Here is a 27980-nt window from a genome sequence, read left to right as displayed (position 1 = left end):
AACATGCTACAGAAAAGGTAGTAGAATGTTCCATAAGTCATAAGGTGGCAAGAAAGCACAAAATAATGTATGGATTGATTACCTGAAGTTTTACTCAGCTCTGCTGAAAATATAGCAGATGGAGATCTTCGCTCTTTTTCTGTATCAGAAGGAAGTTTTCTCTCGGCTTCTTTCACAAGAACTTTGGGTTTTTCTATGCTGCCTATCTCTGCTTGAGCATCCAAAGCAGAAACATCTGGAGGCAGTACGGGCACCTTTGAAACATCACCCCTATCTTTGGAGAACTCATCTGGGATATGAACTTCCTCTTTAGGTTGTATACTCTTGAAAGAAAGGTCATGGGGCAATCCTGCACAAGCCAATGACCCAGCTCCATCCTGGATGTCAGCAATTTCACTTTTGTGGGCTACTTCTAGGTCAGTGTATTCCCTGGCTAATGTAGGAGAAGAATCTGCTTTAGAACTGACAAAGGTCGGGAACTCATCTATAATCTCAATCGGAGATGAATCTGAAAATGTTTCACTTTCTCTTAGGTTTGCTTCCTGAGCAATGAATAAGCCATCACTTGAATAAACTGCAGTATTGAGCTCCTCCATCTGCAAAGGGATTTTCTCCTTTTGGGTCAATGCTGAAACTTCATCAGATGCCAAGGTATCTTTTGTGATGCCTAAACTGGGCTGAAAAGACTCCAAATACGGTTTTCCTCCCTCAGGTGATGGTGAAGCACTGAGTTTTCCCTTACTGTCATGTCCTGTCATTGACTCAGATGAAATTTCAGTGAGGTTTTCTTTCACAAGTATTACAGCTTCATCTTGTTTTTGTGGAACTTCGGGTATTGAATCATCACTAAATAAGTCAACTGGTTCAGAATCGGGGGAGGAATCTTCAACTAGCTCAGAATGCTCGGGCACTGGCTGTGCAACTTCTGCTATTTCTGAATAACTAGAGAAATCTGGAGTCGGTTCAGTAGAGATCTTTGTTTCTTTAATTAAATCACACGCAATAGATATATAAGGAGCTTCTGTTTCCTGAACAGCTACACTAATACCTTCAGGCTCTGTGATTTCTTCATTCATTCCTGATTCTTTTTTTAGTGATACATTCATGGCCTCCTCATATGGTGGGGGATTTTCAGGCTCAAACTTTATGCTTTCATAATTAACTGAAGGAGGAGTTTCTAATGGTGATGAACTGAGCTGCACTGCAGAAGCACCAGCACTAGGAACTACAGAATTTAATGGTGCTTCCATGACAATGTCAGGCAAAACCGGTGACGGAGTAGCTTCAGATTCTTCAAAAGATGGGCAAAGCTGTGTTACAGGGTAAAGTGACTCCTGCACAGCTTCTGAAGTTTGAACCAGGTCCATTTTTGTTTCAAAGGCAATTTTTGTACCAGTAGCTTCATTCAATTCACTTTCACATGCTTCCTGAACCAAATCTGGGGTTAGACCTTCAGGCATGTTTGCCACCACTTCCTCGGTCACCTTTGACCCATGATCTGTTGTAACGTAATCTGTCTTAGACTCCTGTGCTGCCATAAGGAAAGGGTTTGATGTTTTGACACTTGCATTCTTCTCTGTTACAATTTGTGCCTTTTTTTCTTCTATCTTTTTTTCATCTGTCTTATTTTCCGAAGTATGATCTTCCAACAAGGGAAAAATGTTTGTTGAAACATTCTCAGTTGTTGGGTTAAAGGGAGCACACGTGATGTACGCTCCGGAACCACCTCTTACAGCTTCTGGTGTACTGGGAAATGAAGCGTCATCATTACTGCTTTCACTATCTTTTTCACGATTTGTTTGTTCAAGGCTATCTGAAAAACGTTTCTTATCCACTTTACCTTCCAATTTGCTCTCTATATTACCTCCAGCAACCAAAACATCACTATCTTGCTTGTAAGTATCTTTCACTTCCCATACTCGCTCAAATGGTTTGAAGTCTGCATATTCCTCCCTCATAGAAGCTTCTGCTGCAACTCCCTTTTCATTAAAACTGTCCTTTGTTTTTTCTGGAGACAGAACTCTATCTTCTTCTTTAACTGATTTCGTAAGGACTGTAGATAACTCCTGCTGAGTATGAAGGATGTTAAGACTAACTAAGTCCTCTTCTTTATCTTTACTCCTCACAACTATTTCGTCCCTAGGATTCGCTACTGTTATGGCAGGTTCTGCCTTTTGAGAGCCACTGAATGATGATTCCATTTCTGAATATTCCAATTCTGAAAACTCTGTTAAATTTCTCTCTACAAATGGATTTTTTGCCTTCTCTGAGAATGCTTTACAAGCTTCATTTGAAGTTGCTGGAAGTGTTCCTTCAGTGGGTAGTACTGCTGGTAAATCACCAAGGTATTCACGTTCTTTAAAAGCAGCAGCTGAGAGAGGAGATAAAGAAGGAAGAGAAGCAGCAGTTTCAGGCAGGACAGATGGAAAATCCTCTTGACCAGCAGAAACAGTGTTACCTGGCTGCTCCTTCAAATCCATAACTTTTTCTGTGACCGTGGACAGAAAGGAAAGTTAGAGAATGCCAGTGCTCTGATGCTAATGCTCAGAGTTAATGCAAGTTTTATGACAGATTCAAAAAACAGTGTTAGTAAAGACTTACTGTTAACTAAAATGCTAATAACATTTAGTTTATAAATAATTATCAAGTCAACTGAATCATTATTGAAGAAATTAAAGCTATGGTCAAAAAACATGTGCACAGCTACAGAGGCAATTATATGCCATGCAAAGACATCAAGTCTTTGAGAAAAACCTCAAGTAAAATTGAGAAAAACTACTATTAACTAGTATTAGAGGAAGAAATGAGAATTTGAGAAGAGAGTTTGACCGACAGTACAGAAAAGAAGGGGCAATGGATAATTAAATGCCATAGACTGGCATTCTGTTCTGTGAAAGCCTGTCAGCTATAAGAAAATAAACTATATTTGGAGGAAATGATTAGTCAATAAGTAAACATAAATCAAGGGTCCAAGAATTCTTTACACATTTCCAATTATTAATCAGGATTCTGCCCATTTCTCTCTTGGATATAGCATATAAAATGCAAATTTCAACTTGGTCAGTAGACAAACATTCTTGGAATCATGCTAATTTTTAGTAAATTCAAACTACTAAGCACAGTTAACAAAACTAAAAAGTTAAAGTTAGAATACACAGAAGATAAAAGGCTAGCAGAAAGAACTTGCCTGCAGAGGAGTGTATCACAGGCTCAGATGCAGCAGGAAGAGCAAAAAGTGTCTCATCTGAAAAACAAATAGAATATAACCTCAGCAGAAATAAAGACAGAGCTGGAAGGAGACTAAAGAGGAGCAAGCAAGGGGTTCAGTTTGTAATGAGTTAACACAAAACTTTATCTACAGAGAAAAAGTCAAGATGGAAAGGAAAAAGTAGTAACATTAGTAGTTCCATTAATCCAGATTAAATTATAATTTACAAAATTGACTAAATGATACCCATAGAACCTATCATTTCTCAAGAGGCAATAACATGTTTATGTTAAAGAAACTTCATGAATCATCATGGCTTTAATACACTAATCTTTTCTTTTTTATTGGTCTATGTTCAATTTTGGAGAAGGTAATGGCACCCCACTCCAGTACTCTTGCCTGGAAAATCCCATGGATGGAGGAGCCTGGTAGGCTGCAGTCCATGGGGTTGCTAAGAGTCTGACACAACTGAGCGACTTCACTTTCACTTTTCACTTACATGCACTGGAGAAGGAAATGGCAACCCACTCCAGTGTTCTTGCCTGGAGAATCCCAGGGACGGGGGAGCCTGGTGGGCTGCCATCTATGGGGTCACACAGAGTCAGACAAGACTGAAGTGACTTAGCAGCAGCAGCATGTTCATTTTAGAAGAACACTTTCAGAAAATCATGCATATTCTCTATTTGTTATTCTAAGTGCTTTACATGATGCAAGAACTCATTTTACTCCTTATAATTCTGTTACAGTGTTGTTAATATCCCATTTAACAGATTAAAAAACTGAGAGACAGACAAATTAAGAAACTCACTCAGTACATAAGTAACAAAGACTCCGGGGATACATCAGTAGCAAGACTCCAGAGCTCCCTTTCTTAACCAATGTATGCCGTATGTTATAAACTGTGTTTCCCCCCAAATTCATTATGTTGAAGTCCTAAGGTCCAGTGAGTCATGTTTGAAAACAGGGCCTTTCAGAGGTAAAGAGGAATACATGAGGTCATGAGGGTCGGGCCATGGTCACATAAAGAGGTCATGTGAGCACACAGTGAGAAGGCAGCAACCTATACACCAAGAAAACAGGCCTTTAATGAAACCTAACTTGCCCATGCTTTGGTCTTAAGACCTTCCAGTCTTCAGAACTGTAAGAATTAAAGTTCCCTTGTTTAAGTTACCTAGTCTATGGTGTTTTGTTATGGCAGCCCATAGACTAATACACTACATATTGGTATATTAACCTTGTACAATGTCATTTTATACCTGCTGGCGGGCAATCTTATGCAAAAGATCTTTGGTTTACACTAGAGGAAGGCCCCTAACAAAAGACAACTTGAAATAGTTTGAGAGATGACAGGAGGTATTTCTTTCACGTAGAGGAAATAATAAATTTGGACACTTCTACTGGTAAGGACAAGCTAGACAAGCCTGATCAACACGAAAAAAGAGCAATCAGAGATGTGGCTATCATGAACAAAGTCTTTTCTTCCAAGGGTATTCTTCTCAAAGAATTCAAAATGTCACATAAAATTTAAAAACAAATTCACCCTAGGTATGATACCTAAAGGATTCTCAGGGCTTCCCTAGTGATTCAGTGGTAAAGAATCTGGTTGCCAATGCAGGCGACACAGATGGGTTCAATCCCTGATCTGAGACAATCCCACATGCCGCAGAGCAACTAAGCCTCTGTGCCACAACGATTGGTCCTGCGCTTTAGAGCCTGAGAGCTACAACCACTGAACCTGCACACTGCAACTAGTGAAGCCCACACGCCTTTGAGCCTGTGCTCCACAAGGGAAGCCAGCAGAGAAACCGGTATGCTGCAACTACAGAGCAGCCCCCACTCACCAAAACTACAGAAAACCTCACACAGCAACAACGACTCAGCACAGCCAAAGTAAATAAATAAATTATTTTAGAAAGAAATAAATGCTTCTTAGATTGGTGGTGAGGTGAAATCCATGACAAGCATTTAGAAGTCTCCTATAACCCAGAACCACAGGCTGGATAGGCCACTCACCCAAACCATTGAGACTCTTTGCCTTATGAGATTTTGTAAAATGTACACATATTCGTGGGCTTCCCCGGTGGCTCAACGGTAAAGGATCTCCTTGCAATGCAGGAGGCGCAGTTTGGTCCCTGGGTTGGGAGGATCCCCTGGAGGAGGGCATGGCAACCCACTTCAGTATTCTTGCCTGGAGAATCCCATGGACAGAGAGCCTGGTGGGCTACAGTCCCTAAGGTCGTAAAGAGTCAGACACGACTGAAGCGACCTAGCACACACACACGCACACATATGCATACACATTTTATTTTTTAACTAATACTTAGCATTTATTTCATGCTTACTGCCAGGCCAAGGACTTTTCATACTTACTTAATCTACACATCAACCCAATGAGAAATATGAGAATTTTTACAGATGACAATCTAGTAGCTTGCTCTAAATTACACAATAGCCTAGATTTAAAATCCATGCTCCTGCTTCAGTGTACACAGTTTTAAAAGATGACTTCTGTAATCTTAAATTGTTTCTCATTTGTAAAATCACGATTTGAAAATTCCTTTCAGCTAAGATAGTGAATTAAAATGTTGTACAAAACTGAGATTTGGGGGTCAAAGGAAAAAAACAAATAATTACACAGCTGCTCCATCTAAATAAAAGGTAGCAAATTCCTAACAAAATGGTTTTTTTCTTCTAGACAATATAGTTAAAAACCAACTAATTCAGAGACAGTCTATGTGGAAAGTGAACTAGAAACCTGTTACGTTAAAATTATAGGGAAAGGAAAATATATCTACAATTGTGCCAAAAATTTAAAGTATTTTTTTTTTCAAAATATATCCTTACTGCTATCCAGAATCACTCTTACAGTAAAAATTATATTTCTGGCACTTGGTCAAGTAAGAAAGTTTACAAACTGGTAGTTGAAATATTCACTAAAAAAAATTTTTTTCAATCCCCATTTGTGAAATGAGATTCAATCCAAAATTAGTCACAAAACAAGTATTCCGTTTCTAAAAGTGCTTAGAGAAAAAAATCCAGAAGAGATCACTAACATTTGGCCCTGAAGAAGAGAGCTGCTCAGACTCTCACTAAGGCCCACTATGAATCATGGGATCAAACTGCCTGGGTCCAAATGCCAGATCCGTTACTTATAAATGTACAACCCTGAGAAAGGTATTACTGAGCCTTTCTGGGCTTCATTTCCTCATATGAAATAAGAAAAGTAATAGTAACTACCTCAAAAAGTTGTGAGAGAAAGAAGGGGAAAAAAGAAACAACTTGCTCTAAGTCACACTGCTAGGATACCAGAGAGCCGGGATTTGAAAAAGGTCTCTCAAGCTCAAGTGCTTTATCTTCTGAGGGATGTATTTATGCACAAATGCAACTGTTATAAATTACATATTCCTAGTTGATCAGCCCCATAAGTTTGAGCTCCTGAAACAAGAAAAATTGTCTCCCAGCAAATACCTTGTAATTATCCAAAATATTTGACTGTTTGCTTCTACTTCACAACGTAACATCTACACTATGTAAAATATTCTATAGATTCAATGTAATCTCTATCAAACTACCAATAGCATTTTTCACAGAAGAACAAAAACATTTCACGGTTTGCATGGAAACACCAAAGACTCCGAAAAGCCAAAGCAATCTTGAGAAAGGAAAACACAGCTGGAGAAATAAACCTTCCTGACTTCAAACTATATTACAAAGCTACAGTCATCAAGACTGTATGTTGTTGACACAAAAACAGAAATATAGCCCAATGGAACAAGATAGAAAGTGGACAGAGAAACCCACATACCTATGGGTACCTTATCTCTGACAAAAGAGGCACGAATATAAAATGGAGAAAAGATAGCTTCTTTAATACGTGGTGCTGGGAAAACTGTACAACGACCTATAAAAGAATAAAACTAGAATAATTCCTAATACCATACACAAAAAAAACACTCAAAATGGATTAAAGACTTAAATGTTAGGCCAGAAACTATAAAGCTCTTAAGAGGAAAACATAGGCAATATATCCCCTGACATAAATCACAGCAAGATCCTCTAAGACCCACCTCCTATAGTAATGGAAATAAAAACAAAAATAAATAAGTTGGGACCTAATTAAACTTAAATGCTTCTGCACAGCAAAGGAAACAATAAACAAGATTAAAAGACAACTCTCAAGATGGGAGAAAATAAGTGCAAATGAAGCAACTGACAAAGGATTAATCTCCAAAATATAAAGACACAAATCCAAAATTAAAAAAGCACAATATAAAAGCTCAATATAAAATCACAATATAAAAGCTCAATATCAGAAAAACAAAAACAGCCCAATCAAAAAATGGGCAGAAGACCTAAACAGACATTTCTCCATAGAAGATATACAGATGGCCAATAAACACATGAAAAGATGCTTAACATCACTCATTGTTGGAGAAATGCATATCAAAACTATAATTAGGTATCACCTCACATCACTCAGAATGCCCATCATCAAAAAAAATCTACAAACAATAAATGCTGGAGGGGATGTGGAGAAAAGAGAACCCTCCTGCACTGTTGGTGGGAATGTAAAATGATACAGCCAATATGGCAAACAGTAGGGACATCCTTTAAAAAACTAGGAATAAATCTATCATATGACCCAACAATCCCACTCTTGAGCATATACTCTGAGAAAACCACAATTCTAAAAGACACACGTACCCTAATGTTCATGGCAGCACTATCTACAATAGCCAGGACATGGAAGCAACCTAGATGTCCATCAACAGACAAACGGATAAAGCAGATGCAGTATATGTGTACAATAGAATATTACTCAGCCATTAAAAAGAACGAATTTGAGTTACTTTTAGTGAGCTGGATGAAGCTACAGCCTATTATATAGAGGGAAGTAAGTCAGAAAGAGAGTAACAAATACCATATATTAACATATATATGCATTGGAGAAGGAAATGGCAGCCCACTCCAGTATTCTTGCCTGGAGAATCCCATGGATGGAGGAGCCTGGTGGGCTACAGCCCATGGGGTCACAAAGAGTTAGACACGACTGAGCAACTTCACTCACTCACTTACCCACCCATTTACATGGAGGCTCTATTCAGCCAGGTTTAAGTCAGTGTTCTACCATAGCAACTACTTTTTAAAGTTAAATCCATAGATAGGCTAAAACCAAGTACATAGCACTAAACTGTAAAACGGGAAATATTTAAAGACAAGAAATATCAACTGTTTCAGAATTAGTCCAGGAAAATATGACTGCATTACTTTAGATGAACAAAGGCAAATATAGAGGTGACCAGGAGGAGTTTGGTTAGAAAGTAACTGAAATAGTAACAAATTGACCTCAGGGGTAATAGATAATTTTTAAAGAACAGTTATTTGTTGACACAATGCTTTGAGTTGAAAAATCTTATGATACACATTAGGTACATTAAAAAAGGAGAGGAGAGATAAGCAAATATGTTCACACCAGCTACAATACTATTTAAGTTGTCTGCTTTTATTATGTGTTATTATATCATGAAATGAACCCATCAACACAACAAAAAGATCACTTACTGAATGGGAAAAGATATTTACAAATGATATATTCCATGATACATTTAGAAAACTAAGATCATGGCATCTGGACCCATTACATCATGGCAAATAGATGGGAAAACAATGGAAACAGTAAGATATTTTAATTGGGGGGGCTCCAAATCACTGCAAATGGTGACTGCAGCCATGAACTTAAAAGATGCTTGCTCCTTGGAAGAAAAGCTATGACCAACCTAGACAGCATATTAAAAAGAAGTGACCTTACTTTGCCAACAAAGGTCCATCTAGTCAAAGCTATGGTTTTTCCTGTAGTCATGTATGGGTGTGAGAATTGGACTATAAAGAAAGCTGTGTACCCCAATGTTCATCGCAGCACTGCTTATAATAGCCAAGACGTGGAAGCAACCTAGATGTCCATCAGCAGATGAATGGATAAGAAAGCTGTGGTACATTACTCAGCCATTAAAAAGAATACATTTGAATCAGTTCTAATGAGGTGGATGAAACTGGAGCCTATTATACAGAGTGAAGTAAGCCAGAAGGAAAAACATAAATACAGTATACTAATGCATATATATGGAATTTAGAAAGATGGTAACAATAACCTGGTGTACGAGACAGCAAAAGAGACACTGATGTATAGAACAGTGTTTTGGACTCTGTGGGAGAGAGAGAGGGTGGGAAGATTTGGGAGAATGGCAATGAAACATGTAAAACATCATGTAGGAAACGAGTTGCCAGTCCAGGCTCGATGCACGATGCTGGATGCTTGGGGCTGGTGCACTGGGACAGCCCAGAGGGATGGTATGGGGAGGGAGGAGGGAGGAGGGTTCGGGATGGGGAACACATGTATACCTGTGGCGGATTCATTTTGATATTTGGCAAAACTAATACAATTATGTAAAGTTTAAAAATAAAATAAAATTAGAAAAAAAAAAAAAGAAAGCTGAGTGCCAAAGAACGGATGCTTTTGAACTGTGGTGTTGGAGAAGACTCTTGAGAGTCCCTTGGACTGCAAGGAGTTCAAACCAGTAAAGGAAATCAGTTCTGAATTTTCTTTGGAAGGACTGATGCCGAAGCTGAAGCTCCAATACTTTGGCCACCTGATACGAAGAACTGACTCATTGGAAAAGACCCTGATACTGGGAAAGACTGAAGGCAGGAGGAGAAGGGGACAACAGAGGATGAGATGGTTGCATGGCATCACCGACTCGATGAGCATGAGTTTGAGCAAGCTCCAGGGGCCGGGGATGGACAGGGAAGCCTGATGTGGTGTGGTCCTTGGGGTCGCAAAGAGTCTGACATGACTGAGCGACTGAACTAAACTGAAATTGATGAGAGGTTAATATCCGAAATATACAAAGAACTCATACAACTCAGCATCAAAAAACAAACAATTCAATTTTTAAAAAATGAGCAGTAAACTGAATAGATATTTTTCCAAAAATGACTAACAACAGATGGCTAACAGGCACATGTAAAGATGCTCACTAATCATCAGGGAAACGCACATTAAAAACCACAATGAGATACCGCCTTACACTTGTCAGAATGGCTATTATCAAAAAGACAACAAATGAGTATTGGTGAGGATGTGGAAAAAAGGTAACCTTTATGCATTATTGGGAATATAAATTGGTATAACCTCTATGGAAAACATTGTGGACACTCACAAAAAATAAATTAGAATTACTATAAAAAAAAAAAAACTAGGAATAAATCTATCATATGACCCAACAATCCCACTCTTGAGCATATACTCTGAGAAAACCACAATTCTAAAAGACACACGTACCCTAATGTTCATGGCAGCACTATCTACAATAGCCAGGACACGGAAGCAACCTAGATGTCTATCAACAGACAAACGGATAAAGCAGATGCAGTATATGTGTACAATAGAATATTACTCAGCCATTAAAAAGAAAGAATTTGAGTTACTTTTAGTGAGCTGGATGAAGCTACAGCCTATTATATAGAGGGAAGTAAGTCAGAAAGAGAGTAACAAATACCATATATTAACACATATATGCATTGGAGAAGGAAATGGCAGCCCACTCCAGTACTCTTGCCTGGAGAATCCCAGGGACGGGGGAGCCTGGTGGGCTGCCGTCTATGGGGTCGCACAGAGTCCGACATGACTGAAGCGACTAGCAGCAGCAGCAGCAACACATATATATGGAAACTAGAAAAATGGTCTTCATGAACCTACCTGCAGGGAAGAAATGGAGACACAGATGCAGAAAACGGACTTGTGGACAGAGAGGTGGAAGAAGAGGGTGGGACGAATGGAGAAAGTGGCATCAACACATACACGCTATTGAGTGTAAAACTATGGTGGGGAGTTGCTGTGTGACACTGGGAACCCAGCTTGGGGCCCTGTGATTAACTAGAGAGGTGGGATGAGGGGACGGGGGGTTCAACAGGGAGGAGATATACATGTAATTGTAGCTGATTTGGATTGTTGTATGGCAGAAACCAAGATAATACTGCAAAACAATTTTCCTCCAATTAAAAAATAAATTTAAAAAGGAGTCAAAAATAAAAGAATGACAGATTTTTAAAAAATGAGAAACAAAAAACAAAGAAACCAAAACCTTAGTCATCCAATCTCATTTGTACTATTTGAACAGACAGCCAGAGAAATAATAAATATTAGGGACTTAATTATATCCAAACTAAGTAAAAACATAATGGCATATTGAAAAAACAAAAACAAGTTTTCACTAAATAGGCAAAAGGAATCTAGAACTCATTAAGTCTCTCCCCTACAGCCATCAAAAAGGACAATTCGGTTTATTTTCTTGCTCAAAAGACATTTACGAGCTCCTGGTTATACACTGAATTATACCAAAAATTCTAAGACATATTAAGGCCTGCACTGAAAAAGTGAAAGTGTTAGTCACTCCGTTGTGTTTGATTCTTTGCGGCCCCACAGACTGTAGCCCTGCCAGGCTCCTCTGTCAATGGAATTCTCCAGGCAAGAATACTGGAGTGAGGCGCCATTCCCTTCTCCAAAGGATCTTCCTGAAACTGGGTCTCCTGCATTGTAGGCAGATTCTTTACCATGTGAGCCACCAGGGAACCTCCAATTTAACTGTCCAAACTTACCTCAACATATTATCTACGCCAATCAAACAAACTTCTTCCTGTTCAAACCCATGCTTCCCTCTCATGCTTCCCTCTCATGTTTCCCTCTCATGTTAATATCTGAATATTAACATCCAGTAATGCTCAAATTCACCATATTCAGCCCCAATAACTTTCTAAAATATACTCAACCTTACCTTATTTTTGTTAGTCCTCTGCATTTCTACTTACCAAAGCTCAGAGTACCTTAAAGTAACTTATTCAAAGCATAGTTAATGACAAAGCTAGAAATTTGAAATTTAAACTATAATCAGATATACACTAATTTCCTTATTACCCTCAGTAAAAGGAACAGAATCACTGAATTACTTATAATAACAGTATGAAAGATTTCCAAATGATCTATTCCTCACATAGGCCCTAGTGCTAGATTCTTTTCCTTACCAAAGCCTAAAACTAGAACATAAGTTTAGACTAACTGTCTTAGGACTACAAACTTTGAATGCTAATTACTTCTACCAAACAATAATCAGTGTCAAAATTAAAATTTACTAGAGAGATTTCTTTTAAGTAAATCACTTCTCCGAAAAAGTAAAAATGGCGTTATCAATTTTGAATTTGTTACTGGTAAACTGGAAAAACATATACACTATCCATCTCTGGAGAAGGACATTGCTTTCTTGCCTGGAAAATCCCAAGGACAGAGGAGCCTGGTGGGAGTCCATGGGTCTGCAAAGAGTCGGATGCGACTGAAGCAACTTAGCACGTATTACAATCTCACCAACGTCCACACATTCTTATGCTGACTGTTTCAAAACCAACTGGTCAGTAAAATCATACCTAGCTTATACAACAAGGAAAATAAACTGCATTTTAAAATCATGGAGAAGAACCTCTGCTTCTGGCTATGAGAGTAATTTTATCACACTAACCCTTCCAACATAAACAGCTATAAAACTGGGCAAAATATATGAAGCAACTGTCCTGAGACACTGGACCACAGGCAGCACAGGAGTGTAATTCCTAAGAGGGAAGCACACCAGCCGAGTGCCCTGGCTTTCCGAAGGCACTTTCTGTCAACAGCACGTGGCAGAGCCGCCCCAGGATACCGCACTCTTGCTGGGCAGAGGAAGCTGTTGAGTTGTCTGGAATTTGTGGAGCAGGGTGACATACAAAGGAAAGCTTCAAAGAAAAGGAGCTCCAGAAATCTAGACAGATGTTCCCTTTAAACCTTTAGCTGAATACAATGCTGCACAGACACATCACAAGACTTACCAAGACCCAGCAGACTAATCTATGATCAAGCTGTGAACTGAGTGGATATTCTGGAGGTCAGACTGTGTTGTAAGACCTGACCTAAAAGTGTTGGCCAGTCAGAGTAGAGACAGCTCCTGAACATCCCAGCACAAAAATAAGATTCCAGAAAAGGTACACTTTAAGAGTGGGACTACGTAACCCTAAAGTAAGGGGTACTCTAGGACAAGTCAGCAAATACGGCTCATGAGCCAAAGCTGTACTGGAAAAAGCCCATTCGTGTGTCGTTTTGCCTATGGCTACTTCTGCACTGTAAGGGCAAAGAGGAGTAGTTAGATAGAACCTGTATGACTTGCAAGCCTAAAATATTTACTACTCTGCCCTTAAAGAAAAAGTAAATCACTGCTTTAGACCCACACAAATTTTAAAATCAAGACTTGAAAAGATTAAAGTGATTTGTCAGCAACCAACTGTCTGCCAAAATCCAACCATATCCATGACAAGCAGTATAAAATAAAAAAATTACTGGACAAGAAAAGAAGCAAGAAAATATAAGAATAAGAAAAAATAGCCAACGTAAACAAAAAGAAATAGTGTAAATGTTGGATTAATGAATATTAATTGGAAATTAAAATAGCTTTTGTAAAAGACCAACATAATGAGTGAACAGAGAATCTTGACAGAAAAACACAGACTAGAAAAAGAACCAAATGGAAATGCTATAACTGAAAATTACATTAATCTAAAGAAAACTTCACCAGATAAGCTTAAAAGCAGATTGGACAATGGAGATTGGATCAATAAATTTAAACAAAGAGTAACAGAAACTATCCAAACTGAAGCACAGTATGAAAAACAAAAAGCTGTTGGGGGAGGGGGAATAAATGAACAGTCTCAATAACTGGTGAGATAACCAAGCAGTTAGTTCAGTCAGTTCAGTTCAGTCGCTCAGTCGTGTCCGACTCTTTGCGACCCCATGAATCGCAGCACGCCAGGCCTCCCTGTCCATCACCAACTCCCAGAGTTCACTCAAACTCATGTCCATCGAGTCAGTGATGCCATCCAGCCATCTCATCCTTTATCATCCCCTTCTCCTCCTGCCCCCAATCCCTCCCAGCATCCGGGTCTTTTCCAATGAGTCAACTCTTCACATGAGGTGGCCAAAGTATTGGTGTTTCAGCTTTAGCATCACTCCTTCCAATGAACACCCAGGACTGATCTCCTTTAGGATGGACTGGTTGAATCTCCTTGCAGTCCAAGGGACTCTCAAGAGTCTTCTCCACAGTTCAAAAGCATCAATTCTTCGGCGCTCAGCTTTCTTCACAGTCCAACTCTCACATCCATATATGACTACTGGAAAACCCACAGCCTTGACTAGACAGATCTTTGTTGGCAAAGTAACGTCTCGGCTTTTGAATGTGCTATCTAGGTTGGTCATAATTTTCCTTCCAAGGAGTAAGCGTCTTTTAATTTCATGGCTGCAGTCACCATCTGCAGTGATTTTGGAGCCCCAAAAAATAAAGTCTGAGGCTGTTTCCACTGTTTCCCCATGTATTTGCCATGAAGTGATGGGACCAGATGCCATGATCTTCGTTTTCTGAATGTTGAGCTTTAAGCCAACTTTTTTACTCTCCTCTTTCACTTTCATCAAGAGGCTTTTTAGTTCCTCTTCACTTTCTGCCATAAGGGTGATATCATCTGCATATCTGAGGTGATTGATATTTCTCCCAGCAGTCTTGATTAAAGCTTGTGCTTCTTCCAGCCCAGCATTTCTCATGATGTACTCTGCATATAAGTTAAATAAGCAGGGTAACAATATATAGCCTTGATGTACTCCTTTTCCTATTTGGAACCAGTCTGTTGTTCCATGTCCAGTTCTAACTGTTGCTTTCTGACCTGCATACAGGTTTCTCAAGAGGCAGGTCAGCTGGTCTGGTATTCCCATCTCTTTCAGAATTTTCCACAGTTTTTTGTGACTCACACAGTTAAAGTATATGTAAAATGGAGTCCCCCCAAAAGGCAATAATATAGGGGGAAAAATTACGATTATTAATGGCCTAAAATTTGACAATCGTGATAGAAAATACCAGCCACCGAAGCTCAATGAACAAGCAGGATAAACACAAACCACAAAGAGATAACTGTAGAAAACAAAGGGAAAGGGCAGGCAAACAATATTAAGAATGACCTGACTTCTCAATTGGAAACAATGTAACCCAAAAGATAATAGAACATTCTTTAAAATGATGCAGAGAAAGAAAGTGAAAGCCTAGTGAACTGAGTGCAGTCAACCCTTTGTTGTTGTTCAGTCACTAAGTCATGTCAGACTCTTTGTGACCCCAAGGACTGGAGCACGCCAGGCTTCCCTGTCCTTCACCATCTCCCAGAGTTTGCTTAAACTCACTCCCATTGATTTAGTGATGCTATCCAAACCATCTCTTCCTCTGTCACTCCCTTCTCCTGAGCTCCATCTTTTCCCAGCATCAGGGTCTTTTCCAATGAGTCTTTCACATCAGGTGGCCAAAGTACTGGAGCTTCAGCATCAGTCCTTCCAATGAGGATTCAGGGTTGATTTCCTTTAGCATTGACTGGTTTGATCTCCCTGCAGTCCAAAGGACTCTCAAGAGCCTTCTCCAGCACCACAATTTGAAAGCACGAAATCATGGGCGCTCAGTCTTCTTTATGGTCCAATTCTCAGATCCACACGACTGCTGGAAAAACCACAGCTTGGACTATACAGATCCTTGTTGGCAAAGTTATGTCTCTCTTTTTAATATGCTGTCTAGGTTTGTCATAGCTTTCCTTCCAAGGAGCAGCTGCAGTCACCATCCTCAGTGATTTTGGACCCCAAGAAAATAAAATTTGTCACTGTTTCCACTTTTTCCCCTTTTATTTGCCATGAAGTGATGGGACCAGATGCCATGATCTTAGCTTTCTGAACAATGAGTTTTTAAGCCAGCTTTTTCACTCTCTTTTACCCTCATCAAGAGGCTCTTTAGTTTCTCTTCACTTTCTGCCATAGAGGGGTTATCATCTGCCTATCTGAGACTGTTGATATCTCTCCCTGCAATCTTGATTCCATGCTGTGATTCATCCAGCCTAGCATTTCACATGATGTACTCTGCACATAAGCTAAATAAGCAAGTGACAATACACAGCCTTGACATACTCCTTTCCCAATTCTAAACCACTAATTCCTTAATTTGCCAGTCTACTCACTAAATTGATAAACCAAAAGTCAGTACTTACAGAAATGGGCAAGTGCAGAGGAACCAAACATTCCAGTCCCCCAACATACTGAACACACGATCAGGTGAGGTCAAACAAAGCAACCCTATGCCATCTCGTTTCAGCTCCCATACAGTAAATAAGTATTCTTTTAGCAGTCTATTCAGTGCCCCACTGTTTACATTTCTATGCTTTTTGTTGGTGATTCTGATGTGGGCCCTAAGCATAGTGCTTAAGTACTATCTCGTGTTCTTAAGAGCAAGAAGATTATGATGTACCTTACAGAGGAAACACATGTTTTAGATAAGGTTCATTCAGACATGAGTTATAGTACTCTTGGCCATGAGTTCAATGTTAATGAGTCTACAATATATATTAAATAATGTGTTTCTTTAAATAGAAACACACCTAAAATAAAGTTATATACTTATCATTAACAAAAACGCCATGAGGTTCACAGGAACCTAACCCTGTATTTCCCCAAGCAACAATGATTCAGTCAGTATCTGCTAATTCAGTACCTTCTGTGATTTTATAGACCATTACAAACAATAAAATTAACTGTATTCTTCAAAAAAAATCCTTCAAAAATAAAGATGACTTAAGATAATAGAGATAAAAGATGAAAACAAAAAATGAAAGATTTCATCACCAAGGAACCAGAACAACAAGGAATGTAAAATGAAGGTCTTCAGAAAGAAGGAAAAAAGATACCATATAGAAACCGAATCTTCATAAAGGAATGAAGAAGGGCAGAAATGGTAAATATATGAGTAGATACAAAATAGTCTCACTTTCTAATTTCCTAAAGAAAAGGTAAATATATGAGTAAATATAAAGTATTCTCATTTCTTTCAAGAATAACTGATTTTTAAAGCTTAAATAACTACAATATAGAGAGAGTTAAAATGACAATGACAATAAAAGCACAAAAGATGGAAGGAATATACAGAAGTACAAAAAAAAAAAAAAAAGCAGATGGAACTAAGAGAAAAGAGACTTAAATGAGCTATACTAATAATTACACTGAATATAGTAAACTGCTCCAATTAAAAGGCAGAGATTTTCAGACTAGATGAAAACCCTACTAAATGTCACTTACAGGACACACACTTTAAATATAAAAACACAGAAAGGTTAAAAGTAAAAGGCTGTGAAAGGATATACGATCCAAGTACTTATCCTACAAAATCTAGAATGGCGATATTAATGTCAAGCAAAATAGATTCAAACAAAAAAGGTATTACTTTCAGATTACCAGAGGTAAACAGGAGCATTTGATAATGATAAAAGAGCAATAAGACATATGCTAAATAGATATATAACAACACTAAAGGTTACACAGGAAAGGTGTAATGGAAAATCATGAAGCAAAAACTAAAAGGAGACAAGGACAAATCTACAAACATTATTTAAACATGTTAACACTCAACTCTCAGTTAACTGATAGACTAGACACACATGCACACACACACATTCTACACAAGGATACTGATGGTTTAGACAACACCCCAATAAACTGACTTCATTATAGTGCACTACAACCAATAACAGAATATACATTCTGCTCAAGTATGCATGGAACATACACCAAGAGAAACCATTTCCTGGTCTACAAAGTAAATCTCAATACATTTAAAAGGACTGAAAGCATGCAGTACAGGTTCTCTGACCACATGAATTAAGCTGAAATCAATAAAACAGAAAAATTCTGGAAAACCCCTCAAATGTCTAGAAATTAAACACACAATTCTAAATAGCTGATGGATCAAAGAATTATCACAGGAAAAATTAAACAGTAATTTAAATCAAATGATAATGGAAATCTGCAGAATACAGCTAAAGTAATGCTTAGAGAGAAGTTTATAGCTCTAAATGCTCTTAAAAAAAGGGTTAAAGTTTAAAGCTTCCACCAAAGGAAACTAGGAAAACAGCAAGTAAATCCAAATAAACAATAGAAAATAAATAAAATAACATCAGAAACCAATGATACAGGAAACATGCAAACTCAAGAGAAAAGTCAATGAAACCAAAAGTTGGTTTGTTGAAAAGATTAATAGAAGTGATAATCCCTAAAATGATTAAGAAAAAGAGAGGAAAACACATATTGGAAATAAAAGAGGGACTAGCTCTATAACTTCTAAAAAGGTAAGAGGTTACACAAACAAGTCTATGCCAATAAATTAGACAACTTAGGTTGAGTGGACAAATTCCTTGATGTTCCCTCATAAAGATGAAATAATGAAGTTCCTTGCAAAGCATACATTTCCAAAACTGACACAAGCTGAAACAGAAAATCTGAATAGCCCTATATCACATTAGCATAGTATACCTATAATTTGAAACCTCCACACAGAGAACTCCAAGGCCAGACAGCTTCACTGTGTGCGTGTTCTCAGTCGCTTCAGCTGTGATTCTTGCCACCCTACGGACTTTAGCCTGCCAGGCTTCTCTTTGTGGGATTCTCCAGACAAGAATACTAGAGTGGGTTGCCATTTCCTCCTCCTGGGGATCTTCCCAGCCCAGGGATCTCTTGCATTGCAAGTGGATTCTTTACCCACTTATCCACCTAGGAAGCCCCAACACTAATAAATTCTATCAACACTGAAGGATGCTTACACAAACTTTTTCAGTATATTAAGAGGAAGCACTTCCCAAAATGTTTCATAGATTTATGCACTAATACCAAAACCAGACAGAATTATTACAAGAAAATATAAAATACCGAAAAATAAGGACTTCCCTGGTGGTCCAGTGGCTAAGACTACAAGCTCCCAATGAACCCCCAGGGGCATGGGTTTGATCCCTGGTCAGGGAATCAGATTCCACAGGCTGCAACTAAAGATCCTGCATGCTGCAACAAAGACCCAGCTCAGCCGAATCAACTAGTCAGTCAAAAAAAAAAAAAAAAAAACCCACACACAATGAAAAAAAAGAAACAAAGCTATTTTTAAAAAAATAGAGAAAAATATTCCTTACACAAGGCATGCAAAATTGTTAGCAAAATATCAGCAAATTGAATTCAGAACTTCGCAGAAGAATAAAACTCTCAATTTAATAATGATGTTAATTAGTTGAGACTGAGAAGTTCTAAAGACTGTGAAAGGGACTTACATGATAGGTTTAGGTGTATTTAATAAACTCCCTTAGAACAAAGATGAACAGAATTTTAAACAAGTAAATTCCCTCTGAGACCAAAGACTCCAGCAGATTTAAAAAAATTGTTCATGCTTTAGGTCAGCTTCACCTAGGGCTGTCAGTATACTAAGATAAATAAATTTAATAATGGTGCCTTTCAATTAGTGAAGTTTATAAGTCAATCTATAAAGTTCAGGAGGGGAATAAAATGAGTTTTTTTTTTTCTCTTTTCACAAAAGCAGCTGACAGGTTTGTAAATATATGATTGTTCCTACAGTAAAACCACAGGAGTCCTCTGCTTTTAAGACAGCAGAAAATACTTCACAGGAAGGGGCTTGTATTCTTTCCTTATCTGCCACATGTACCTCTCATAACTACAGTCTCTACTCATCTTCAAGTCTCCATACTCAGCCCTACACCTGGTTTTAAAAAGGAGTATGCTAACTTCATTGGAGAAAGCAATGGCAACCCACTCCAGTACTCTTGCCTGGAAAATCCTGTGGACGGAGGAGCCTGGTGGGCTGCTGTCTATGGGGTCGCACAGAGTCAGAAACGACTGAGCGACTTCACTTTCACTTTCACGCACTGGAGAAGAAAATGGCAACCCACTCCAGTGTTCTTGCCTGGAGAATCCCAGGGACGGGGGAGCCTGGTGGGCTGCCGTCTATGGGGTCGCACAGAATCGGACACGACTGAAGCGACTTAGCAGCATGCTAACTTCATTGGAGAAGGAAATGGCAACCTACTCCAGTGTTCTTGCCTGGAGAATCCCGGGGACAGCAGAGCCTGGTGGGAGGCCGTCTATGGGGTAGAACAGAGTCGGACATGACTGAAGCGACTTAGCAGCAGCAGGAGCAGCAACATGCTAACTTTCCTTAATCTTGAACTCCCAAGAAACCACCAGTATGACCAGCCTACTGCCAAATCTGTTTGAAGAAAACTTTATAAGCCTTCTTCATCTATCGTAATAAGAACAAGACATTAAAGAAGTAATTTTTAGACAGCCAAATAAGGATTCAGAGACTGCTGAAAAGATAATCCAATCTTTAGCAGCTACAGCTCCTACTACAGGAGTAGGAGTAACACCTACTGTACTACTGTTTGGCATTATCCACCAACATTTTCAATGCTTTACCCTTTGAATCAGTAATTCCACTTATGTGAATTTATTCTACAACACATAACAGCATGTATTTGCAAAGAAGTATATAAAAGGTGTTCACCACAATGTTACTTATAACAGAAAAAGCTGAAAAATAACCTAATTAACTATCAATAAGAGACTGCTTAAATAAAAAAGTACATCCATATACCTTGCATTTTTAAATAGATCACTGCTTTAATTCATAGGACTTGGGATTTTTTTTTTTTCCTTTCTGGCCAAACCACAATGAGGAACGTCCCTGATCAGGGACTGAACATGTGCCCCCGCAGTAGCAGCACAGTCTTAACCACTGGACAACCAGGAAAGTACCAAGACTTGGGACTTTTGAGAGAAAATATTTCAGTACTTCTAAAGTCACACAAAATACAGATCAGGATTCATCTATAATATTAATTCAACAAATACCTGACTGCCTATGCCACATCTAAAGGATTGCGCTCAGCAATGGAGAGAGAGTGCATGTGGTCCTTTCCCTCAAGGTAAAAAGGTAATACAGTCCCTTTCCTCAAGGAGCATATAATCTGGGGAACAGAAATGAGTGAACATACCATTCCCATATATATGGTATGGTGAGGTAAGAACAGAATGTTATGGGAATGCATGAGTAAAGTGATTTAAAAATTAAAAATCACCATTCCAAGAAACAAAAAAAATCATTAGTTTAAATGTGAAATTATCAATTCCTCCTTTAGAGCTGAAAGAATGATGAGGCCTTCAGTCTGAGAAAACTCTAGCATCAGTAGAGCTGGGTCCTCCCACAGTGCATGCCTATGTCCTACACTAGCTAGCCACAAAGGTCACACTCACCCACTTCAACACTGGTGATGAATTACGGTTCTGCTCTTACAGTTCCCATCCCTGGGGCTGTCACCCCCAGAGCAATCTTCTAGGGTCTGTATTTAGAAACAGGAATAAAAATTCTCAAAGAATACACTATAAGAACAGTGTGTCTACCAACATTTGCTTCTACTTCGAGGTCCCAGGGAAAAAAATCAAGAAATATCATCCATTTGGTTGGTACTTTTATCCTGGGCTAGCAAAGGACCTTTAAAATGTGCCATTTAAATTGGGGCTTTGCAACAGCAGTGTTTCAAATACTCTGTTTTTAAGTATATTATGAAATAACTACACATGATACAGAGCTAATTATTAGACAATAGGTGTGTGTGTGCTAAGTCACGAGTCATGTCGGACTCTTTGCCACCCTATTGTAGCCTGCCAGGCTCCTCTGTCCATGGGATTCTTCAGGTAAGAATAATGGAGTGGGTTGTCATGCCCTCCTCCAAGGGATCTTTCCAACCCAGGGATCAAACCTGAGTCTCTCATGTCTCCTGCAATAGCAAGTGGTCCTCTACCACTAGCACCACCTGGGAAGCAAGCACACATAGATAACATAGTAATCCTCCAGGTTTACAGAAAGAGAGTGTTAAGATAGCATGTTTCTAAATGTTATTTCACATAATTAGATATTTATTAAAGATTCAATATAACTTCATCACTTCATTTTAAAAAGGATTTGAGGAAGCTTGTTAGTTACTAAAAAGAACTATAAATTTGACCTTGAGCTTCCTAGGAACCAATCTGAAAAGTAATTCACTTTATCCATAAGTCGGACATGACTTAGCAACTAAACAACAACAAGCACAGCACCTGTTCCCAACTTTTATTCCTCGTCAGAACATTAGAAATGGTTAACAAAAGAATTATTCAGAACCTCTACACCCATCAGTTTCATTCCTTGTTAACATTTTCTAGATAAAAATGAAGAAGGGAGGATGGGAAATGGATTTTGACATAACATCTCTTTCTTTGGTGACAACTACTTCCTGGGAATGTCACATCACTGTTTACTTGAACTTTATGTTAAAGACTAATATTTAAACTATATAAACTATAACCACTCAGAATCTTTTAACACTTCTATCATGTGCTTCAATACTGATATAATAATAAATGACTGTAAAAATGACTAATAACTTTCAATCCTTAAGCCATATAATGAGCAATATTATACTATACTTATGAGCAATATCCAATTCTATACAAATTTCCATTTCAAAAACTTTTGATAGTCTCAAATTTAAAAACCAACATTATATTATTTGTATCCATGGCAGTTCTCTTTCATAAAACTTCTTCTTAACCTAACTATAAAAACAGAGACTCAGAGCCAAAAAACTCATCCTTCCTAAAGTTTTATATTCCTCCCTATATTCCATTTCCACTAAATGAACTAGTTCAGGCTCTACTCACCTCTCTCAGAACTACTGTGAAAGATTTCTAAATAGTTTCCATTTTTTCTTTCCAACCTATCTTGAAAATTGCCACCAATTCACTTTTCTAACAATGCTTTCATTATTCCATGCCTCAGTTCAATAATTCTTGATGGCTTCCCAATGCTGAAAGCAGTAATTCAGGAAAAGGACGATAAATAAGGAAATAACATCATATTTTGGAAACAACAATGAAAACACTTTTTGCCTCATAATTTAAATTGCCAAGTGCAAGGGCAACTGTGGATGGCAGAACATGAATAAAAGCAGGATGATAAAACCCTAAATCCTTAACTTGGCATTCGACACCCTTCAAAATCCAGATCTACTGCACATTTTACTGGCTTAAAAAACATGTCCAGAGATCAGCTCAACGCCATCCTTAATGAATGGTTTGCATCTCTCAACTCAAATTTCTATCCAGTTTCCCTTGCATGTTCTCAAAGCCTAGGTTAAACAACCACCATTTTAACCTGAAGCCAATGTTTCCCCATGAAAAACAGTCAGCAGGGGAAAGACTTCAGTCATTCAGCATGGGGATGCTCCAAGTACTGATACAACAACAAACAGCAAAATTACAATTTCTCAAATAAGGGAAATCAGCACTTACTCAAGAAGAGGTGAAACAACAATATGCAATACACAAGTGTCAGGGATCTACCATATGCAATAACATAAACCGTCCTCCAGTCAGACTGATCTAGGTTTCTAACTATGCTCTGCACATTTCTCACCTCTTTGTCTTTACTCACATCCATCCTTTTAGTTTCTCTCAATCTTCAAAACTGTATTTCTGCTCCAAAACCCCAATATAATTAAGGAGCACATTTCTAAACTGAACAATCTTTCAAAAAGCGAAATTTTTTACCATGGCCTATTAGAGACCTCAAATGACCTAAGTGTAGTCTACCACCCACCCTCACCTTAACACCCACCACTCTCTCCTTAGCTTTCTCATTAGTCTTCTTACTAGCTTCTCAAACATACGTTACTGCATCAGGGCTTTTGCCTCCCAGGAGCTTCTTGGAAATTTTTTTATATCTGCAGCTTAAATCTTACCTCCTCAGAAAGGGCTTTCTCTGCGCCACCCTATCTAAAAAGGTTCCCACACATCTCAATAATTTTCCACATCATCATCCGTCCTATGCTGCTCATAACACTTAACACTAGTCTCAGTTCCTTAATCAGGTGTTTATTATCTGCACTCCTCTCACGGGGAACACATCTGTCTTGCTGATTGCTCTATCTTCCCAGCCTAGAATAGTGCCTCTTTGTAGGTAATCAATAACCAGCTGCAGCAAAGAACTGTTAAGAAAGCCAGACTCAGTGACATGGTAACTATCTGACCATAATCACAATGTTCCTTTATGTCCTAAAGGAACTAAAATTTCTAGATAGGTAACATCAATACAGAATTAGGGAGCCATGTAAAGATAGAATTGCTAAGTGACGCAATATTCTCTCTCCTTTGTCTTCCAAAGTTAGTATTCCTAAAGTCAAAATACAGAAAGAATGCTGTCACCTCCTGACTCTCCAAGGTTCAAAGAACAGAACTCTTTTCTTTCCACATAGGAATACAATATGAAAAATCAGTTTGCTTTTCTTAATCATTAAATTTATCACTTGTAAATTTCTTATTACTTGATATTTTCCCACCTCACTTTAGTTTCTCGAAAATGTGTTTTTACTCATAAAAAGGAAAACTTGAGTTACTTCTCACATTCTAATTATCTGTAGTGGAGTAATTAATGTTTTGAGTAATGCTCTGGGGTATGTCAATATCACTATTGACTTATTTTCTTCCTTGTGGTGCAAGAGTGAGCTGAAGAAAAAAAAAATTCTTCCATGATCTCCCACTGAGTATCTTTTTCTGGAAAAACCACCGTTTCTAAAATCCTACAAGGCTATGACAATTTCTCACCAGGCTGTTACACTACCTGATTCTTGATCCTGGCCTTTTTACACATAAAGGTCCTTCTACTAGTGGGACGCTTTCTGTCCCCAAACTAACAAGCTACTTGTTAATAATTAACGTGTCTAATAGGATGAATTCTCAACCTGTAACAAACTTTTTTCTCTTCCAGAATAAACAATCTCCCAAAATGAAAAGGATAATAAAACAATCCTTCCTAAAGTAGTAATAACAAACAATCAGGTGCTGGTAAATGAAAAGATTTGAAAACTATTTACAGACAAGGCAAATCTGTCTCTGCAGCCCTAAAATATATTACTTCTACGAAACAGTATTTCTAACCAACAGATGAAAACGTCTGTCTCAAAACATTTCTTAAGTCCCATGGTAAATCTGCCACAATTTCAACTGTCCCCTTCCCGCCAGGGAATCCACAGGTTTCCCCTTCTTTGGGAATGTCAACCATTTTGCCTTCTCCTTTTATCTCTACTATTCAATTACGATGCATTAAGAGGCTAAACCTGTGCATCCTAACAGCTATTCCCCTCCTTCTGCGGCAGAGCTCCCGGCAGAACTGCGCCCCCCTGGAACACGGTGCCCAGGTCCCATTTCCCCGGCTCCGTTAGGCTGGTGGTAAATAGCCACATCACAACCCGAGTCAACTGGGCGGTGGCAGGACCTCGCCGAAACTCCGCTCCCCAATTCTCCACGCGTCACACCACTGGAGGCGCTCTCCCTTCACTGCAGTCAGGTCAATGTGGACGTTTCCCACTGGACCGGCTCCCCACGAGCGCGGGGCCGGGGCGGGGTAGATGAAGAGCATGGAGCCACTCAAGCCAAGGAAGGGGTGAGGAGAGGGGCCAGGGCTGAATGCGGGCAAAGACCAGCAAGAAACTGCGTCTTTTCCCCAGGAGCAACCTAGTCGGGCAGACAAAAGATTAGGGCGCCAAGGCCTTCCATCCTCACCCCGGAACCAAGGCAGCCCGATGAATCCACACCCCTAGTTCCCTCCTTACAGACCCAGTTCCTGCAAGAGATGGGTTCCTAACTTCCCCGACCCGGTGGAATGGAGAGCAGACAGAACAACCCGGGAGCGGTCGGGGCGCACGTGCTCCCCGATACCCAGACGGACAATAAAGAGTAAGCCCGGGCTTCCTCTGCCGCCCCACCCTGCTCCCCACGGCTCCCACCAGCGGGGGCGCCTTCGCCCAAAGATCTGCAGACAAAGCCCCCTCCGGATGGAGAGAAGGGCAGGGTCCAGGCTTTAGGGGCTGCGCACAAAAGAGGGAGGGGCAAGAGGGGCGGCGGCGAGGCGGAGGGCGCGGCACTCACCCACTGAGCCCGAGGAGCCCCTGCGTTTGGGTGCGGCCGGCGTGGAGGGGGGCGCGGCGGGGGCTGGGACAACCGAGGTCCACGAGGGCTCGGCCTCAGGGCTCACGTCGGCCGGTGGAGGAGGGGGAGGCCGGGCCGGAGGCTCCTCGTCTTCAAAGAGCTTGGAGGGCGAGTCTGCTGTAATGGAGGGTGGGGAGGGCGCGGGCACCGACGACGACACGGGGCTCGGGTCCCAGGACGGCTGCCGCTCCGGAGCGGCGAGGGGCGCGGCCGGCAGGGGCCCCCTGGGCGCCGGGGGCACGAAATCATTGCCGAAGTCCACCAGGGGCGCGCTAGCCGGGGTGGCGGCGGTGGCGGCGGCGGCGGCGGCCACCGGGGCCGCCGACAGCGCGGCGGCGGGCTTCCTCTCTAGCACCTCCAGCTCCTCCAGGTCTTCGTCCTCGTCCTCGTCTTCCTCCTCCTCCTCCTCTTCCTCTTCGTCCTCGGGCTCCTTCACGAACTGGTACTTGAATGCGGGCTGAGGCCGAGGTGGGCTGTCCGAGGACGAGGAGACCAGAGGCGACTGGTCCATGTCTTCCATGGCTGGCAGGTCAGAGGTGATGCTGCAGCTGCTGCCTCCGCGGGAGAAGCTTCTCAGAGCCGCGGGCGGTTGTGGGGGGTGGGGAGGACTGAGAGGGGCAGGGCCCAACGAGCCGAGGGACCTGCAGTGGCGACAGCTCCCGGAACAATGAGACTGCTCCTCCAGCCTCCGCGCCCGTGATGCGCCACCCGCCCCGTCCCCAGTTGCCGCCGCCGCCGCCCAGATGAGAAAAGGAGAGAGGCCAGCCGACGCTCCGCCCAGTTTGGCGTGACACCCTCCCAGCCAGGGAGAAGGAGGCACTAACGCGGGAGGGAGAGAGCCAATCGGCGAAGAAATAGAGTTGACGGGCAACCAATCGGCCCAATAGAAAAGGAAAAAGACGAAAGTGGGTGGGTCTCACTGCACTTCCTCTGTCTTACCGGCCCGGGTGGGTTCGATGGGCGGGCTTTGGAGCTGGGAACCCCACCGACTGCCTAGGGTAGTTGCGGGTCCAGCTGGGGTCTTGGTCTTGGCCTCGGAGAAGCTGGAGTCTGTGTGTTTACAGCACTGAGGAAACGAACCGGCTCCCTCCCACGCCAGAGGGGTCGGAGACGTTCCTGGCACGCCACCGGAAGGGCGTTATCTTGGAGACTGGGAGTGGAAACTTTCCTCCCAGGGAAGGAAAAAACCCAGAGCGCAGAAAGGTTCTGAATAACGGAACTGTGGAGTAGGCCCTAAGGATTGAAGCAAACGTTAAATTTCAGATTTCGAAATAAAAATTTGTTTTCTTTCAAACCTAAATTCCCAAACCACCTTATCACCTTAAGGTGGTGAGGTACTACCATCACCACCTTAAAAGAAAAAATAATATTTTTTACAGGTTTAAAGTCACTCCCAGTCTTAACTGCAGACCCTGGATGAGGTAGGCAAAACAACTAGGCTAGACGATATAGGGACGGACTGGAACAGACCATTTGATGAAAGTCTGTACTTCTTCAAAGAGGGCTTTGGGATCTGCCCGCTGCAGGACTTAATTGGTAGAAGGATGAGTCACCCAAAAGAGGGAAGGGAGAGAGGAAAGTGGAAAGAGAAGGATGCCTTGGAAGGCAAATTTGATTCACATTGTATTTCAGTCACCTTAGGCCCATGAGTCAACATTCTGGATGATTCAGGCTTTCTGGGAGTCAGGATACGTACAAACTCATTTCTTTGATATGTCAAAATGAGTATAATCCCCATTCGACTCTTTCCAGAACTGGAGAGTTTAAAGTGATTGC

At 40.4% G+C, this 27980-nt stretch overlaps 1 protein-coding gene across 8 annotated transcripts in view; it reads right to left on the bottom strand.

The window, feature by feature from the left end:
• Positions 1 to 27412, bottom strand: part of RTN4 (reticulon 4) — a 75629-nt gene extending 48217 nt beyond the window's left edge. Inside the window, exons 1-3 of one of the 8 annotated variants that reach the window (XM_086326879.1) lie at positions 27144 to 27412; positions 3188 to 3244; positions 83 to 2488 (exon numbers count right to left, since the gene is read on the bottom strand). In XM_086326879.1, coding sequence (XP_086183005.1) covers positions 83 to 2480 — 2398 coding nt within the window. In that variant the 5' untranslated portion in view covers positions 2481 to 2488; positions 3188 to 3244; positions 27144 to 27412. Of the gene's footprint in view, positions 1 to 82; positions 2489 to 3187; positions 3245 to 23959; positions 24245 to 25491; positions 25578 to 26144; positions 26936 to 27143 lie in introns of those variants that run through there. The other 7 variants (XM_086326881.1, XM_086326876.1, XM_086326877.1 and 4 more) reach the window with 7 other exon arrangements.
• Positions 27413 to 27980: the final 568 nt, after the last annotated feature.

Source organism: Bos grunniens, chromosome 11 (genome assembly GCF_055505025.1).
Source record: "Bos grunniens cultivar Pamir isolate PY7600 chromosome 11, Bosgru_T2T1.0, whole genome shotgun sequence".
NCBI lineage: Eukaryota > Metazoa > Chordata > Mammalia > Artiodactyla > Bovidae > Bos > Bos grunniens.
This window is presented reverse-complemented; position numbering and strand designations above follow the sequence as displayed.